General features: G+C 39.6%; 1 protein-coding gene across 9 annotated transcripts in view; it reads right to left on the bottom strand.

Annotated features, from left to right (window-relative positions):
* Mctp1 (multiple C2 and transmembrane domain containing 1) overlaps positions 1-18,023 on the bottom strand; it is a 528,156-nt gene that overhangs the window by 4,203 nt on the left and 505,930 nt on the right. For all 9 annotated transcript variants that reach the window (XM_051182781.1, XM_051182775.1, XM_051182776.1 and 6 more), the window contains 2 exons: positions 2,378-2,487; positions 56-165 (listed from right to left, as the gene is read on the bottom strand). In XM_051182781.1, the coding sequence (XP_051038738.1) occupies positions 56-165; positions 2,378-2,487 (220 nt within the window). The remainder of the gene's footprint in view (positions 1-55; positions 166-2,377; positions 2,488-18,023) is intronic.

Here is an 18,023-nt window from a genome sequence, read left to right as displayed (position 1 = left end):
CTTAGCTGCTAAAACAAGAGAGGGGTTGTGTTGGTCTTTTAAAAGCTCTACTTACCCCAGACAAGAACAATGTATCTCAGTGGGATGAAGTACAGAATAACTGTGAACACACAGAGGGCTACAATGGCCAGCCAGCTTAAGAATGGGACAGTCCAGTTGAAAGTACTGAATGGAAGAGTAACGAATCAGTAATGTGATCACTTAACATTTTTTCTAAACAATGGTTAAAATAAGTGGGATTTATCAAAGGACATAGGAAAAGGATCTTGTTACCAGCCCTACCAGGTTTTCCCAGGGATTTCATAGTCTAAAGCCATTGCACAGCTTGGGTACTTCCTTGCACAGAAGAAAAAAAAAATGTTTTTTCTGCCACTAAAACTAGTACCAGTCCTTGTTTATTTTTAGATTATATACAACAGGATATCTCAGGGTCCACATTAATTCTCCTAAAAACTCTATAAACCCACACTGGGAATAGATGTTTGCAGTAACTGTAAGGACACCTCTTGGAGCACTGGGTGAGCCTTGATTTTTAGAATTTCTTCTAGGACGACTCCGCTCAGCCAGGGGAGGAGGACAGGACAGTTATCTTTGTGAATGTCACTTGCTACCATAGTCCTTGCTTAGAAAAGTCTGGGCGATTAGGAATAAAGTCAGCGGTGCCTGTGCTTCACGTTTTGAGCACGCTCTGTGGTGAATCTGGTGAAAGCTATGAAGGAGTCTGAATAGGGGAAGTAGATGGGGGCGGAACAGAGCTGGTAGGTCTTCAGTGTTACTACTGACTGGATCACAGAAGGTGGGAAGACAGTAGTGGACACTGACCGATTGCCTAACAAGCTAGTGAAGAGAACTAGAAGCTGGTAGGTTCTGGTGTGGATGAGGCATTCGCAGGGGTGTGACGTCATGTTCAGATCGGCCCTACATTCAGGGTTGCATGCTGTGCTCTAGGCTAGGCAGGGTGCAAGGGAGGGTTATTAAAAGAACAGGCAAAAAGGGAGACTGGGACCTGACCTAGTCTTAAGAATTGTGACATAGTTGCATTTAGGAGTGAAAAGGAGGTGGGTTTGTGCACTACACATGAAAGTTGAAAACCAGCACCGATGTGTACATGGGAATGTGTTCAGTTTAAAAATATACAAAATAAAAGGCAGCACAAACAGCTGTGTATGATGACTCATACTTTTTAGTTTAAACAATTTTATTCTTTAAAGTTCTGTTCTGTATGTGTCCTCTCTTTGTTCTGTGCTCTCTCTCTCTCTCTCTCTCTCTCTCTCTCTCTCTCTCTCTCTCTCTTCCCCTCTTCCCTCTCTCCTGCTGCTCCTCAGCAGCCAGCCTCTCAGGAGGCCAGTCTCCCCCCTCCACTTCCCCCTTTTTATGATCCCTTTCCCTAATTAAAAAAAAAAAAAAACTCTGCTTGAACCCTGTCTCATGGCATCTTTCACTTGTGCTTTTCTTAAATTACAACGATTGGTCATGAATAATAAACCAAGAGTAGATATGAAACCAGAAAGTACAGGTGTGTACAGATATAGAGTAGCCTTTTATCTTAAATAGTTATTGATAATTGCAATAGGTCAGTCATAAATAGCTGGCTAGTTACTGTCAATACACTTAATTCAGAAAGGATTTTAGTAACCAAGTGTGGTGACACATGACTGGTCCCACACTTCTTTGCTATCTCTATAGATAACTATACCCTGAAGTTATTGATTCTAATAGGAGACCCAAACTTGAATCCACCTGGTTACCATGTTTTTCAGTAACCCTTGGAACCAGGCTTTTTAAAGAATAGATATTGTTGAGACAGGTTCTCAGTATGTAGCCCAGGACAAACTCAAACTCACTTTCTTGAGGTAGAGGCAAGAGGATCAGGAGTCATCCTTGGCTACATACTAAGTTCAAGGCCAACCTGGGATACATGAGACACTGTCCCAAAAAAAAGATAACAAAATGTACTAGCAAATAAAATTATTTAAAATAACACCATGTAAGATTAAGAATACAAATTCCAGCTAGGCAAAATACAGGTATCTTGGTTACCTAAAATGTATTAGGTTAGATTATCTTTCTACTATGACTTCATATTCTTTTTAAGAAAAAAGTCAGTATAAAAAATATGCTAAAATGTAGGACAGTGTTATTTCTTCTAAGCTACAATTATGACTTCTTTCCAACCAATATGTTGTAAACTTCAGGCAGGAAATTGACAGAGTCACCATAAAACCAAGAACTCACAAAAACAAAATAAATTGTGAGGAAACAACAATAGATCATCCAAGAGTGACTTGTGCCAGACAAAACATGTTCTGTCTGCATCTCATTCTGAGTCAAATAGACTCTTGGATAAGGTTAGGGGTCACATGTCAGCATCACTCACTTCTTTATCCTTTCGCCAAAGGAAGCCACTTCATCTAGGATGTTCTGGACACTGATGCATACTTCTTGGATGGCATAGATTTTATTTATAAACCCTTTTTTTTCACCATCCTAAAATGCAATAAAAAAAAATTCTGAATGAGTAAACGGTATACATTGGTTCTTGTTTGATTCTTTGGACTGTCCCTCTCTTGCATTTTTAATGTTAAGTAAACTTCATTTCTATATTTATGCAAATGGAGATTTGGAACCCATGAAAATCTTAGGAAAGATGAAAGGGGGAATGTACCAGATGGCTGCAGTTCAGGACATTTGAATTTTATTGCCCTTTGCTGGTGAACAGGAAGAAGGAGGCAGAGCTATATGGTATACACATAGGAGAGGAAGAATCGCAAACCCCACCTGGCAAACCCAGTCTCTCCCCTCTTCACCAATTCCCCTCTCTTTGAGGCATGATCTTATGTAGTCCAGGTTCTTGATCCTCTTCTACCCTCCTGAGTGCTAGGACTACAGGCATGTTCTGTCACAACACACTCAGTTTTATATGGTGCCAGAGATCAAACCCAGAGCTTTGTGGAAGCTAGGCAAGCACTCGAATAACTGAACCACAGCCCAGCCTCAAACCCAGTTTCTTGTTCCCACCACCTGTATACCTTTGTTGGCTCTCTGCATATTTTCTTGGATTTTCTGTTTGTTTGTTTCTTTTATATTTTCTATTGAACCAAGGGCTTTGTAAAGAACCCTACCACTAGACTACATTCCTAGACTTTACCAAACAAATACTTCAATGACAGAAAATACTGAGCACAAACAAGAATACCTGGCAACAGTAACAACTGATTTATAAAAATGACTCATACTGAGATGTGTTAACCGGACACTCCTAGATCAGATACATGTTAATCTTCCAAACAATGCTCAGCTATGTCTACAGTCACATATCTGGTAGCCAGTTTTAACATTTCCTTTTTTTTTTTTTTTTTTTTTTTTTTTTTTTGTACATACTTCGATTTGAATCTTCAAGCAATTCTTGTATACCAGGGAATGGGTGGGAGGAGATTACAGCTAAAGCACCCTGTGCATGGTGTGAACCTAGAGAAATGTGCATATTTTGTAATTTTAGACCCAGAGAAAGAAATAGTGGTGGCCTTTCACGATGGAATTCAGCTTAGTAGCCTGGCATCACAGAAACTTGCCTAGGTTGTTTGGTGGAGACCATCCAACCCTGATTCCATGACTCCATTTCTCCATGCCAGCTTGAATGTCTATGGAAATGTAGATCCAATTTCATTACTTTAACTTCTTTTGAACACTTGCATACTATGCCAGAACACTTGAGACCTCATGTGGCAGTTAGTGCTTGCTGAAAGCAGCCAGGAAACTAGGATAATAATGTCATGTTGCACATTTTCATACTGACTTTCATGTTATAAGAGTCCAAAGACTGCACTATGAATGCTTGGCCAGGGCTGGCATTCTGCCATTCTGCCACCTGGAAACTAAGGGACAAGTGAATCACAGGTGCAAAGGCTTCTTCCAAGGATGGCACAGGACTCTGGGACCAACACCATACAGACGATTTTATAACTAGATCACAACTGTGGATACCAATCAGTTTTTATTTTAAATTCAATTTCAGTAGGAGAAATCTTTTACATTGACCATCTAATGTTAAAAAGGATTGTCAAGAGAGGTAAATGAGGGATACTCTAAAACCTATAATATGGGAACTAATTAGATACTCAGCATTCTCCATTATATTCAAAAGTCATCCATCACTTGCCATGACAGACCTAGATGCATCAATTTCTTATGCTTTCTCCCTCTTCATTTTACCAGACAAGATACTGATTTCACCCATGTAATCTTATGTCCTTGTACATTTTACATAAGGTGAATAACCAGTGGCCATTTCCAGTTGTTTCCTTAGCTGCAAAGTTGGGCTGACCCTTAGTGGTCTCTCCTAAGTACCGTTTAATTTTTTTATGTTTTGGAGCAAAGTGTCTTTATTCTGTATGTAGAAAAACAAAAAGAAAGCCCTGCAGGACTGGGGTATGTGTCCATGGTAGACTGTGTGCTTCACATACACATAACCCTGGGTTCTATGTCCACACCAAAGAAAGAAAAATAAGCAAGTCCAAGTGTGCTGTTCATACAGTGAAAAGTCCGCTGAGAAAAAGGTCCCTTCTCAGGCCTGTATTCTTTCACAACAACAATAAAGAGATTTGCTATAACCTCAAAAAATTATGAAAATGTAGAAACATGTCTATATTATTATGTAGAATATTAGGTGGTTGATTGTACAGATTTATTGCAATTTCAACAACTTATATTTGCAGTAGACAGAACTTGAAAGAATTTGATAAAGTATTTCTAAATTTGCTTGGAAGATAAATATGTGTGTAACTATAAACAAGACATTTCTATAAACGGGAAAATAATGAGAAAGCATTCTGTAGACAAGATAATTAAAATGAGACAGATATTGGGAGAATGATGTATAATAAGGCAACATGCTGAGTCCATGCCTACAATTCCTGAACTCAGGAAGTGGACATAAGATGACCAAGAGTTAAAGACCAGCCTGAGCTACATGAGATCCTGTCTCAAAAAAAGGGGAGGAAGGGTGGGAGTATGTATGTTGGGGGGAAGTAGGGTTTCATCATATAGAAGATATTTGCGGATGAGCAATTTAGTTGCTATAATACTTAGTGGAAATTATGCTAAATCCTACCTTATATGAACTCTCAACTCTATTAGATAGTACATACAAGTCTACATCAGTCTGTATATCAAATAGCTCTAAAGACATTTTAAACTAATTTTTAAAAGCTATAAATGAACAATTAAAAGACAACATAGACATTTACTTTCATTGATAGGAAAGAACTTTCTAAAACCAAGCATTAAAAAAAAGTAACCCACAGAGAAAAAAAACGGTGGCAGTGATTTCATAAAATTAAAAACTATATCAAAAGTCACCATAAAATTTAAAACTATCAGGCTGGGCTCCAGCCAGTACTATAGTGTGTGTGAATCCCTGGTCTTAGGCAACAGCAGGACTAATGTGTGCTAAGCATGTGTGAATCCTTGGCCTTGAGCTACAGCACTACCAAAAAGATTTTTTAAGGGCTGAGGGAAAAATAGCAAAAATTATTGCAAGTGACGGGATGAGATTCCCCATATGCTCACCCAATAAGCACCTGTAAATATTTCCATTGTATAGGACTATTTGGAAATCAGAAAACATTTAGTTTTTAATGATGAAATCATTGTGATCTATTTCAAATAAGTGGAAAATGAATATGATACATAATTTCTAATTTCTTTCAATGAAAATAATATTTTATGCTCAGAAACCCCACCTCCCCCAACACTGAAGAAAGTTAAACTAATTACAAGGCATGATTTTACTTTGGCTTTTCTATATTTTGTATTTCAACAAGCTTTAAATAATTTTGAAAAAAAGATGTAAGTACTGTTCACTGAGAACTATAAAGTTCTTCTAATATACCTAATTCACCCTCATAGCCATCCTATAGTATATTTTCCTCCATTGCTAATGAGAAACTAAGGCTCACAGAGAACTGACAGGGCTTGAACTGGCCAAGTTCAGTCTCTTCTGCAGAATGCGTGTTGTGACTTCCTTATCCTATTAGGAAGGTTTCAGTTCCTCTCCAAAGCTTCATAGGATAAGCAAGAGGGGGAAGGGGATTGCACTTGGGCAATCCATAGCCTAGCCTTGAGGCTCACAATGCAGTTAAATTCTTCAGCAAGAAAATGAAATCCAGACATTTCATTCAAGGGTAGGAAGTGAAGATGCACGAGGAACCACCAGAATTAATGCAAACAACACGCTACGATGTAGGATCCTTAGCAACAGGATGTGTCACTGAAACTATTAGAACTGGTAAATTTGAATAGTTCAAATACTGATGTATAATTTTTGAATAAGATTCTTTAAAACTGACTGAGCTTATACAATTGTCTTTGTTTCACTAGTACTTCAGGCCCATTGCCACTCCCATCCCCCCAACCCCACCACCACCACCATCTCACCCTTCCCCCATTTCCCCCCCTTCTCCCCGCCATCAGCCACCAGAAGAGAAAGTAAGATGGGCTTGCCTTAAGGTTGGTAAAGTTTGGGGAAGCAAATACATTGGGGTAAAATCTTTATTGCAAAATCTCTTTCATCAGATTCTATATTCCTTCACTGTGGTCTCTGGCCAATGAAGTAATTACTCTTTATATACAGTATATGACCCAAAACTGCAATGGGAAATGGAATTGCTCTATGTTGCATTCCAATATTTCACACTTTCCCCCTAATGTTCAATACTTTATTAGTAGGGAATAAATTGGTACATTTCTTTTATTGTCATTTTTGCTTTCTTTTATAAGCCAGTTTGGAAGAAAGAAATACACAGAGTACTTAATCATCCAAGGCTCAGTAGTGACATTGGTTTAAAAAATGATTAATATTTCTTTTCAACATGTAAAAAATGTCAACCACAGAAAACTGTTATAACTATAAATCTGAAAACATGTGAGGCTTAAATTGCATAATTTCTTAATATTCTATGTAATTTTTAGTGTTTGTTTATCAGGTTCAAGTAGTACACCAATTACTGCAAAACTTGATTCTAGTTTACTATCTCAGTTTACTATCTCACGTTATAACAGAAAATTCACAAGATTCTCCCAAGAAAAGTAGCTACTTCTCAGCTTCGGGGATTTAAGAGAACCTGAAAGGCCAGCCACAGACTGACTTCCACATGTAGCGAATCATGCTCATTGACTTTGCAAGCACAATGACAGATTCCCCTCCTCGCCTTTCACTGCTCTTGTTCTGAACGAGAACGGGATGCCAGCATGATAGGCACCAGGGATGTGAACTGTGGGTCTCACTCCTCACGTTGAACTACATCTTGCTTCAGTCATTAATGCCTTTAGCAGTCTGCCACAGTGGTCATTGTCAACCCCACTGACATCAGGGAATGTAAATCAACACCTGTGCTGTACTGATCACTGACCACAACAGATGTAGAATCTTTGTTCAAAAATATTACTACTGCAAAATTGATAGTATTTATTTCACTTTCCAGACCTGAGAAAGTGTCTTGAATTGAAAAAGTGGCTGAGGTAAAGAAAAGGAAGGAAGAAACCAAAGAGAAAGGAGAGAGGTGGGACTCTTATAACAGGATAGCAGATGTAGAACACAAACTCTGCCCCCACACCAGGGCACATGGTCACCTTGCTCCCTGAGGAAAGCATGCAGACTTGAGAAACAATCACAAAAGCTGGTTTCAGTCAACTTCTGCTTCTTCTTAAGTTTTGCTGTATCACTGTGGCAGAAAACCATTAAAAGGGTTGACATTTGACAAGAACTAGTTTCCTCTGTGTGTGTGTGTATGTGTGTGTGTGTGTGTCCACACACATTCAGAACATGTTTATGCTTTTTGTGATCAACGTCCTCTGCTAAGGACACTTTGGTTCCCACATTATATAGATCCAATAAAATGTCATCCTTTCTGCACCTCTAACCTACAGAAACCATATCAGATAGGACATAAAGATCCATGAGGGATTCACCAAGAAGGGACCCGAAGTTTTCTCTCTGCCAACATTTCCTTCTTTTTCAGATATAGAAAACTGTATTTCAGCCCAAAATCTAGAATGCTGAAATTTTCACAGAGAGCAGCTTGGCAACTCAAAGTCTCTTGGCGACTTCATCTTAGCTAGTGTCTTCCACAATTCCGACGACATCAAGTCTTACACAGGTTACTTGGCCCGGGTATTTCCCTGATACTGCTCTTAAAGCACAGAAACTCTCCAATGAGACACTGAGGGGATCTAAGGTACAGCTAAATTTGATGAGGGCGTGGCTGAAGATAACACACTTAAAGGTTCTAGCACAATCCTGGCAGAAATAAACCATCTACAAACAACTAGTGTCAGTAGTACTATGGATTAACAAATTAAATTAAATTAAAATTATTTTTATTCCTTTTGGCATATGTTTAAAAAAATTTATTATTATAATGAATTTTGACTACAGGCGACTTTTTTTTTTTTTTTTTTTTTTTTTTTTTGTTCCAAGTAACTAAAAGTTTGCCTGTCAGATGCCATGTTAGGAAGTGATTCTTTGCAATGTTACATGAGGATCTTTTCCTCCCATTCTAACTTGACAGAGGCATTGTCTCTCTTTGACTTTTGGCTTATCCTTTTACCCTTCCAGAAAAAAATTCTGTTCTTTGCTGCTGTTGTTTCCTCTGATGAAAAGTAGCCTCTCACTTATTTGTAATAACACTGTTGCGCATCTGCATGTGGTGTTAAAGATAATCGTAAAACAATTATTCAAACAAAAATATCACTTGGGCTGAACCATATGAAACAGACTTTTAGGTCTCAGGCAGCACTCTAAGCTTTATGATAGAAGCAATGAAGGAAAGAAAGAAGATGTTAATAGAACAAGAAGAAATGAGGGGAAGGGAAAAAAGAGATCAAAGCAAAGGAAGGGGGGGGGGAAAGGTTGGAGAAGAGGTCCAGGGAGCAGCAGAGGAAGCAGAGACCTCACAAGGCTGGGATGTTGTGTGAAAACGGAAGAAAGATGTTGTAGATCAGAAAGAAAATGACATCAAAACAGAACATTTCCTGATCATGAATTTCCAATTAAAATAGTTATAAAAGTCTGCACAAAATATTTATCTAATAAATGGAAAAAAGCTTACAGAAAGTACACATAAGTATAATATACCTGTTGTCGGGGAGCTACCTGAAGCCAAACTTCTCATGTAGACCCCTCATCACACAGCTCCTAAGGAAAGTGTTAACATCCCTAACCCTAATGATGGAAGAAAACCAGCTATAACTGGCTTACAGGCACTTGAAGGCTCTTTAAGGACTTCATAGCAACATATATTCTCCTTGTCAGCAGGCAGGAGATGTGCTTTCCTACAAGACACCTTCCATCTCAGTTGGCATGGCCCTTTGTCCCTGAAGTCCTGCCCGCAAAAGTTAGAATGAATAGTGGTCTGTCTCCAGGCCAAAAGAGTGCAAAATAAGTAATTAGCAAAGCCTACTTTTACCCCTAAGTGCTGAAATAAGAATCTGTGTACCCCTTGGGGTTTTCTCTAAAGTCCAAGTGAACAGATTGCAGGGTTTAATAATGTGAAAACCCCAGGCACAGTCTGTCTTCAAACCTCCTTTGAAAGAGAAAGGGCGTGGGGTGGAGAAAGAGAGACAGAGAGAGGGAGAGACACAGAGAGAGGGAGAGAGAGAGAGAGAGAAAGAGAGAGAGAGAGAGAACAGGTGCATCTTAAAAACCCCTTTGCTTGCCCGTTGCCATTTTAAAGACAAGATAGAGAGGGATGGGAGATAAGATGCATTAGTAGAACACTTGCCTATAATGCCTGAGCCCTATGTTCAGTCCCCAGAAACAGCCTCCCCAAAAGTTAGGAACCAGTGCATTCTGCTTAAATAGCCAGGATCTGCAGCTATGGACAGCCTCTGTCATTTACAGATATTTGAAACTCTGAGAACTTTGCTGTGAGGTAGAAACTGTCCTGATCTTTCTTGTTCAGTGATGAAGACTGATCATGCCTGAATCTAAATAGCAAATACTGGCTTGTTGTTTTCTTTTCTTTTAACATTTTTTAAAATTGCTTGAGTATTTCATAAATGTAAATAATATATTTCAATCAAATAAACCTCAGTTCCCCTCCTGCAATCCTGTTCTATCTTCCCATCACTATTCCCTCTCAATGTTTTGTCTTGTGTCTTTCTTTTAAAAACCACTGAATGTACTTATTGCTCCCAGAGTCTCAAGGGCCACATCCTAGAGAAAATGGACACTCCATCTGCCACAAGCCACCAGCTGCCAATTCCTCAACTAGAGTGCTGCTTCCTGAGTCTTTTCCTTATTCATGCTGAAATTTGGGTTGGCTTGACCTTGAGCAGGTCTTGTGCATGCAATCACAACTGTTCTGAGACCACTGTGTGAGTGGAACTGCCATGTTCAGAAAATGCTTTCACTATAGTCATCCAATACCATTGTCTGTCAAGATCTTTCCATCCCTTATCTGCAGGGAACCTTGAGCCTTGGGAGTAGTGAGTGTGGCATAGACCTCCCATTTATGGATGAACACTCTACAGTGTCTTATTGTCTATATGTTGACCAGATGTGGGTCTCTTCTCTGAGAAGGGTAAAGAGATGCACCAACTGGGTGTATAAAGATAAATACTTCCTTAGGGAAGAACCCAACCCGTAACAGTGCTAGCCATGAGTTAATCTTTTAGAGCAGGTCTTAAATAATATTCTGGTGACTACTGCACCAATGGGCATATCTTGGGCCACTTACTACTATTAACTCACAGTGTTCAGTTGGACATGACTGTTAATTACATTTCTCCCCAGTACATGAACAGCACCTTCCAGCACTGGGAAAGTGGCTGAAATTCTTTTATCCTACCTACTAAAAAATTTTGAATGCATTTTTGTATAGAAAAAAAAAACCCTCTTTAGATATGATTTGTTTTATTTTCAAATGTGTATAGAATTTCAGAGAATTAAGAGGGTAACTGTGTCTTTATCATCTAGATGGCCATAATTTAATTAAAAGATGACTAGATTAAAAAACATGACTTAGCGATTGGCTGGCTGTTGCTAAGTGTGGTTCTAATGTCATCTCCTTTATTACCGTAGCAACAGGATCTACCAAAAAAAAAATCATTGACTTCATTTGTAAAATTCACATAACACTGGAACATAATTTGTGATTATTATTTTAAAATCAAATTAGTTAATTCATTTCACACACTTACCTTAAATATCTGGAACACAGCCGAGGTATTTAACAAATATTAGTCAGTGATATTATTAACAATTTGAAGAGACTGCAAAGGAAATACTACAAAATTTAAATGTGGGGCTGGAGAAATGGCTCACTGGGTAAGAGCACTTGCTCCATGAGATTGAGGACCTGAGTTTACGTCCCAGCAGCCACATAGAAAGCTGGGCATGGCTCCACAAGTGTCCATGACCCTACTTCTGTGGGGAGCAGGGGCAGGGCTGGGGCTTGCTGACTGATAACCCAGCTGCAGGCTCAGTGACAGACCTTCTCTCTCTCTCTCTCTCTCTCTCTCTCTCTCTCTCTCTCTCTCTCTCTCTCTCTCTCTCACACACACACACACACACACACTAAACGTTCAGGCTTTTAGAAAGTTTTCATAAAGTTTCTCTTACGGGCCATTCTTTTCTGTTTGTATCTTACAGGTTTCCTATTATCCTTACCATAGTCACTCAAGGCTAACATCATCATCCCCGTTCTCTCCTCACTGAGGGTGAAGATCTGTTGCTTACAGTCTTACCTTACCACAGTCTTTGGTATTTATTCTCACCTGAGATTTGGGATGTGGAAAAATGGCATCTGAATAGAAAGTTCATCTGTTTACAATATTCCTCACCCGCTGAAAGTTGTATGTCCTCTGCAAACCACTGGCCATACTCATGCAAGACACATACCATTTATCATGGGTGTCACATGATTTTATCTGTCAGTGTTAATGCAAGTCAGACATTGCATTAGAGCCAGTAATTTGTTCAACAAGCCTAGTGGCTGAATTAGGAACAGAATTATTTAATCTTGCACAGTATAAGCTCTGTTACCAATCTACTTTGTATCATTTGGGTTTTGTTTTGTTTCAGGTATGTGCTGGTAGGGATGGAACCCAGGCTTGCTGCATGGTCAGCAGGAAGTTGCCTACTGGCTACAGCCCCAGCCTTTTAGCATAGTTTTTAGCAAGAGAAGGATTTCCCTTTCAACAGGGAGAGAGAAAGATACATATACATCATACATACATACATACACAGATAAATATATATACACATATAATCATATATAAACAGACACACACATGTATACATACAAAAGCATACATACAAGCACAGAGACATATACATACATACACACATACACAGAGAGACTTTGACAGATGATATCTGACATTTTTATAATATACAAAAGTAAATGACAATAATCATATTTTATGGCACTATAACATTTAAAGCATTTGAATTCCATCTTCCCACTTAAGATGGCAGAGCAAGGTGTCTGTCTCACTTCACAGAAAAGGAAATTGAAGGTGAGAGCAGCTAACATGTCACTACTGGAAATCATCTCTAGCAATGACTGAGGATTCAAACCGGAATTCTTTCAGGCCACCATTAAAAGCCATGGTCACATATGGTATTTTTCACTACACTGTTTGAGATCTTTAAACATAGCCCTTCTCTAATCTTAAGTTATAATCAAATTAAGTGAGAAAGGAACATTTTAGTATTGTAAAAACAATGCTCGCTGTGACTTCTCCAAGCCTAAGCAGGAATTCCTTTGTGAAATCTGGAGGCTATTTTTCTTCACAAATATTTTACAAGACAAACTTGTACCTTTGTGAAAAGCACATCTGTAATAAATTACTCCCTTACAGAAAGAGAGAGAGTCACCATCTTTCCTCCCTCTGAGCTTAAAAGAGATTTGTTGACATGTTCTAAGGCCAGCCTAGACAAAACAGCACAGGAAAGAGGAGGCAGTGAGCAGGACCAGGGTTTGGCTTTGCCTAAACTAATCCCACATGCCCCATGGAATACTAGCTGCTTTTATTTCCTGCTCTAAAGATCCACAGTAAAAATCATACAGGGTAAAGAAAAGCTGCACTTACTCTTTTCCCCCAACAAAATAACTGTGTTAGCAAGGAGAACATACAAGCTACCTTCAGCAAACCCAGTTCCTTAACAATCCATTTTTCAAACACTACTGGTATTTCCTTTCCAAACAAAGATGGACTGTGACTGGAATCAATTTTTTCATTTGTACAGTTACAATTGCCAAGTTTCTGGAAATAATTGCCAGTTAAATGCTGGATAATATTTTTTATATGAAGTGAACAACAGCTTTATTGCTATTTAATTTCCATGATTTTCTTTTCTGTGTGTTTTCAGTGTTCTGAGAATATGATATCTAGGGGTAGGGCAATGTCTTTAGAAAAAAGCAGAAAACAGGCAACGTTGAAGTGTTTGTGGCCTGCCTTGAATCCACTAAGCAGGGGAAATTAACACCAAAGAATAGTGATTCCTTCCACCTGTCAAGGGCTTTAGGTCTTTTCTTCAATGTGGTACAACTAGCAATGGCATAATATGGAAAGCCAGGTACAGAGCTGAGAATTCTCAAGATCTTGGGGCTCTCCAGTGATAGCTGCAAGACAGAAATAAGGCTGGTGCTGATGAAGAACTTGGAGAGTCAGGGGCCAGCAAGTCCATCTTTCTCTATTGATGCCAGGTGTGACACTTACCTGAGTAACAGCCCAGAGTTCATAGGTGCTGCTGATAGATGGGGCAGATCTACTCCCCAAACCCTTCCTTATAACAGAGTAAACCATGAGAACAGGCCATTCTGAGCTTGGAATCCATGAGAACACTGAAGGCTCGTGTTGTTTACCTAGTGGCAACATCTTTGATTTCTCACTCGTCTAAATACTGGTCTTTTGATTCACTAGGGGGCAGGTCAGAATAATGTGCTTTCAATTAGTTAAGGTTTGGGTGAGTGGGAAAGGACAAAATAACATGGGAATCAATTTTAAAAATATTTTGAATTTTCTCACATGGAGAGCTATTGGTTTAAACGTATATAGTAAAAACGAGTATAAAGTGAAGAATATGAAGTATATCGGTTAGGGATTATTCTGGCTTAAAATCAAGTGTCCCCAACAATTTCATGTGCCAAAGGCTTTATTCCTTGGCTGATGGGCCCAATTATCATCAAAAGGTGACTCCGTCATGAGGTATGTCATAATTGGACAACATTTGGGACAGATGGTGTGAGGCAGTTCCTGGTTAGAAGAGAGGTATCTTTAGAAGAAAGAGTCTTTGTCTCTGCTTCTTCTTTTTCCCTCCCTCCTTCCTTCCTCACTGTCAGGGTATGAACAACTCTGTCTCATCACGCCCTTCTGCTATGATTTTCCTGCCTTATCGTGGCTGGGAAACAACAGAGGCAGCTGACCATGGGCTAAAACCACTGAATCATGAGCCACAATAATCTTTCCTCCTTTGGATGAGGTATGTGCCACAGCGATAAAATCTGTATTAAAATGGGATGAACATGGATTGAAGCTATAATGTACTTTCCTAAGTCTGTCCTTATCAGGCAGATGGGTGTTGTAAACTTCGATCCTATTATAAACTGTGTAGAGTTCTATAAGTTACATAAGCTCTCAGATGCTGTTTCTTTATCACTAGCAATGTGTCCACCACACTAGGTGTTGATAATTAAATTGGTTATAAAGTAACTGGTACATTAGTAGATACTGTATAAATGTTGGTATCATTCTACCCTCTAAATTGCCTTTCTTCCCAGACAGTAATGTTTCCTTACTTCTTTCTCTATTTTTTCTGTTCTCTTTTGCTAGGAATTTGTATAGGAGCCCTGTTTATTGTTCACTCAATTCGCATCACTTCTCCAATGGAAATTTAAATAAGGAATGTCTATGAAGATGAAGCACAAACTGAGAATCATAGGACACAGGGGATTTTTGTAGTATAGGAAACCACTGTGAGACAGAGGTGATATCAGCATTTGAGATTATGGAAGGACCTGTCTGGTGGACATCTGGGCAACAGGAGACCCAGATACCTGGTCACTATCAAAGAATGTGACATGGAGTAGAGCGTGGAGAAACATGTGGAAGGGATCCTTTATTTTTCATTCCTTCTTTCTAGTTTCCCAGTATCTCCCATTTACCGATACCCTAAACAATGGAGTCTGTAGAAGAGTTGTAAGAATCGTCCTCGAAGCAGACAACACACACCATAGGCCTAAATTGCCAGGGAGCGTGGGGAAATCAGGAAGCAGTGTCTATAAGAGGTACTCCTCCTCTTGCTTGGCTTCTAGTAAACGTGAGTGTGGTGGTCAAGAGAAGGGAGGACAGCTTAGAAAGATGTCGTGGGAGTAGCTGTGCTACACAGAGGACCGGTGGGGATTTTATATGTGCTGTGCTACATTGGAGTGTTTAAACCAGAAGAATTACACAATCTTCGAGATGCCATTTTTAAAACAAGAAAACGCAACCACCCTTTCTAGTGGTCTGCAGATAGATGCTAGTTAAGGGCAGAATATACTGGTTCTAAATTTAGAAATAGACATGGTACTATCTGGAAGGTAGGAAAACAAATCTAAAAGTTATGTATATTTCTTGTCCTGAGCAACTGGATTAAAAAAAAAAAAAAAAAAAAAAAAAAAAAAGGTCAGGTTTATTAAGTCAAGGAAGTGAAGAGAAAGACTGTGGTTGGGAGAAGAGCAGATAAGGAGTTGTATTTGGATCATGAAACAGTTGTGAGATATCTGTTGGACAGCCAGGATTTGGTACTATGCTGAAGACTATGCTTCAGAACAGGAGGTGTAGTTCTGAGAAACCTTGTGTATAGGAATCACAGTATTCTAGGAATGGAGGAGGGAGCCAGGACACAGAATCCCTGGGCCCAGACGGATATACCCTGTTAAGTCTAAGGGAAGATATCAGAAGAGGAGCCCAGGGATTGGGAGAAAAATTAGGAAACACCATGCTAGTGAAGAGAAAGGGAGCAGCTAAGGAACAGGAAGGGGAGGCTTTCGAAAAGTGCCAGTGGATCTGGCAAGTAGATACTGGGGTCTTAGTAATTACAGTTTGGTGACAGAGATGGAAGCTTTGGATTAAGGAATGCGAGTGGGCAGTGGACACACTCACTGCAGACACCTCTCAGACACACTCACTGCAGACACCTCTCAGACACACTCGCTGCAGACACCTCTCAGACTCACACACTGCAGACACCTGTCTGACACACTCACTGCAGACACCTCTCAGACACACTCACTGCAGACACCTCTCAGACACACTCACTGCAGACACCTCTCAGACACACTCGCTGCAGACACCTCTCAGACACACTCACTGCAGACACCTCTCATGAAGAGCTGCCAGGAAGAGAGCAGTGTGTTCAAGAGGATGCATGTAGAGTACAGATAGGTTTTCTTTGTTTTTGTTTTCAAGACAAGAAGTGGTAAAACCTGCTGAGAATATAGCTCAGAGAAGACACTTGCCTAGCATGTGAGAGACCCTAGGGTCCATTGAGCAGCCGTCTGTCTGTCGGAAACAGAGGGAGGTATTAGAGCCTATTGAATCATGATGTCTATTTTAACCAAACTTTTTGAGATTCATATCATATTAAATTTCGCAAAGGGTCACCTCGAGCACATTTCTGTGATGTTTCAATGATCTACCATGTGGAAAAAAGTGTGTAACAGAAGAAAGGCACAAACTGAAACTTGCCCGTGTTTGCAAAGATATGGGATGAAGGGGAGAGCAGGGTCGCATTTTGCTTGGCGACCAGAGATAAGGGAAAAGTAGGTCTTATCTTTAACCACAGGGAGATACCAAGGTTTGGACATTTTAATTTATCTCAGTAATATAGGAGGAGCAAAGTGATTAACAGGGTGCAGGCTGGTTCAGAAGTCAGCAGAGAAGGTGGGCTCGAGACTGCTCACTGGGGAATTCCATATTCCTTCATAGTCCATATTCCTCCATATTCCAGTATATCAATACTACATTGCCCTAGCCACTAATGATTTTGCATTTTAGTGTCCTCTGATGCCATAATAATGTTAGTTTTATTCATCCTACCTAGCCAGCCTGTCATTTAAACAATGCTTCATAAAGCTTAAAAAGCACCACATGCTTTATTGCTAAATCTCTAAATCAGTTTTGGGTTCAATAGACAAAAGTTGCTCCCATATGAAAGGCAAAGCCCCTTGTCCATGAAGAGTCCTCCTACTCTGCCAGACCATCCAGAGGTACCCTCACCAAGCATCCAGCAGGGGTCACATGAGAACAAGAAAATAGAACTCTATAGTTCTTCCTTAACAATGTTTACTCTTTATTCCTGGCTCTTTCAATTTCTGTAGAGAACAAAATTATCCCTAACTAATTGAATACATAATCTAGGGCTTGGCACAGGGAACTTTAATTTGCTTCACTATGTTCCTGCAGAACCAGTCTCTCATGTTAGAGAACAGCTCCATTGGGTTCACATTGTGTCTGACAATTAAGTATCTGTTGCTGTGAAGGGTCCTTGTAGACCTCTGGAACAAATGGACACAAAGGATGGAGAGCATGACTGTAGGCTAATCTCAAGTAACTAGGTTTAAGAAAGTATGTTTTCCTTGCTGTAGTTCTTCAGACAAACATCACTCACTGATGTGTACTGTGAGTCTGTACCCTAGCCTTGCTTGGGTACAGCCTAGCATTCCATAAAGAAAATAGACTTCTTTCTGAGAGGCTGGAAGGGTGACAGAGAAGGCCCTACTCAGAGGCAAGGTCTGGGCCACCTTACCCAGGATACCATTTTCTAGTTCTATGAGGGAAAATGAATAGGAGACACTTACTGAGGAATGAGGAAAGAGAGCAACACAGAGGAAGAGGAAAAGAGGAGGGATACATAACACTAAAGATGTTTGAAAAAGGCACAGGGGATCATAGGATTCTATGTTTACTAAAAGAAAGAGACAGAAACAGTGAACTAATTTAATTAAAGTTACTGCATTTGGAGTGACAGTGCT

The sequence above is a fragment of the Phodopus roborovskii genome, unplaced genomic scaffold (genome assembly GCF_943737965.1).
Source record: "Phodopus roborovskii unplaced genomic scaffold, PHOROB, whole genome shotgun sequence".
NCBI lineage: Eukaryota > Metazoa > Chordata > Mammalia > Rodentia > Cricetidae > Phodopus > Phodopus roborovskii.
Note: the sequence above shows the minus strand (reverse complement) of the source record. Positions and strands in the feature narration are given on the sequence as shown.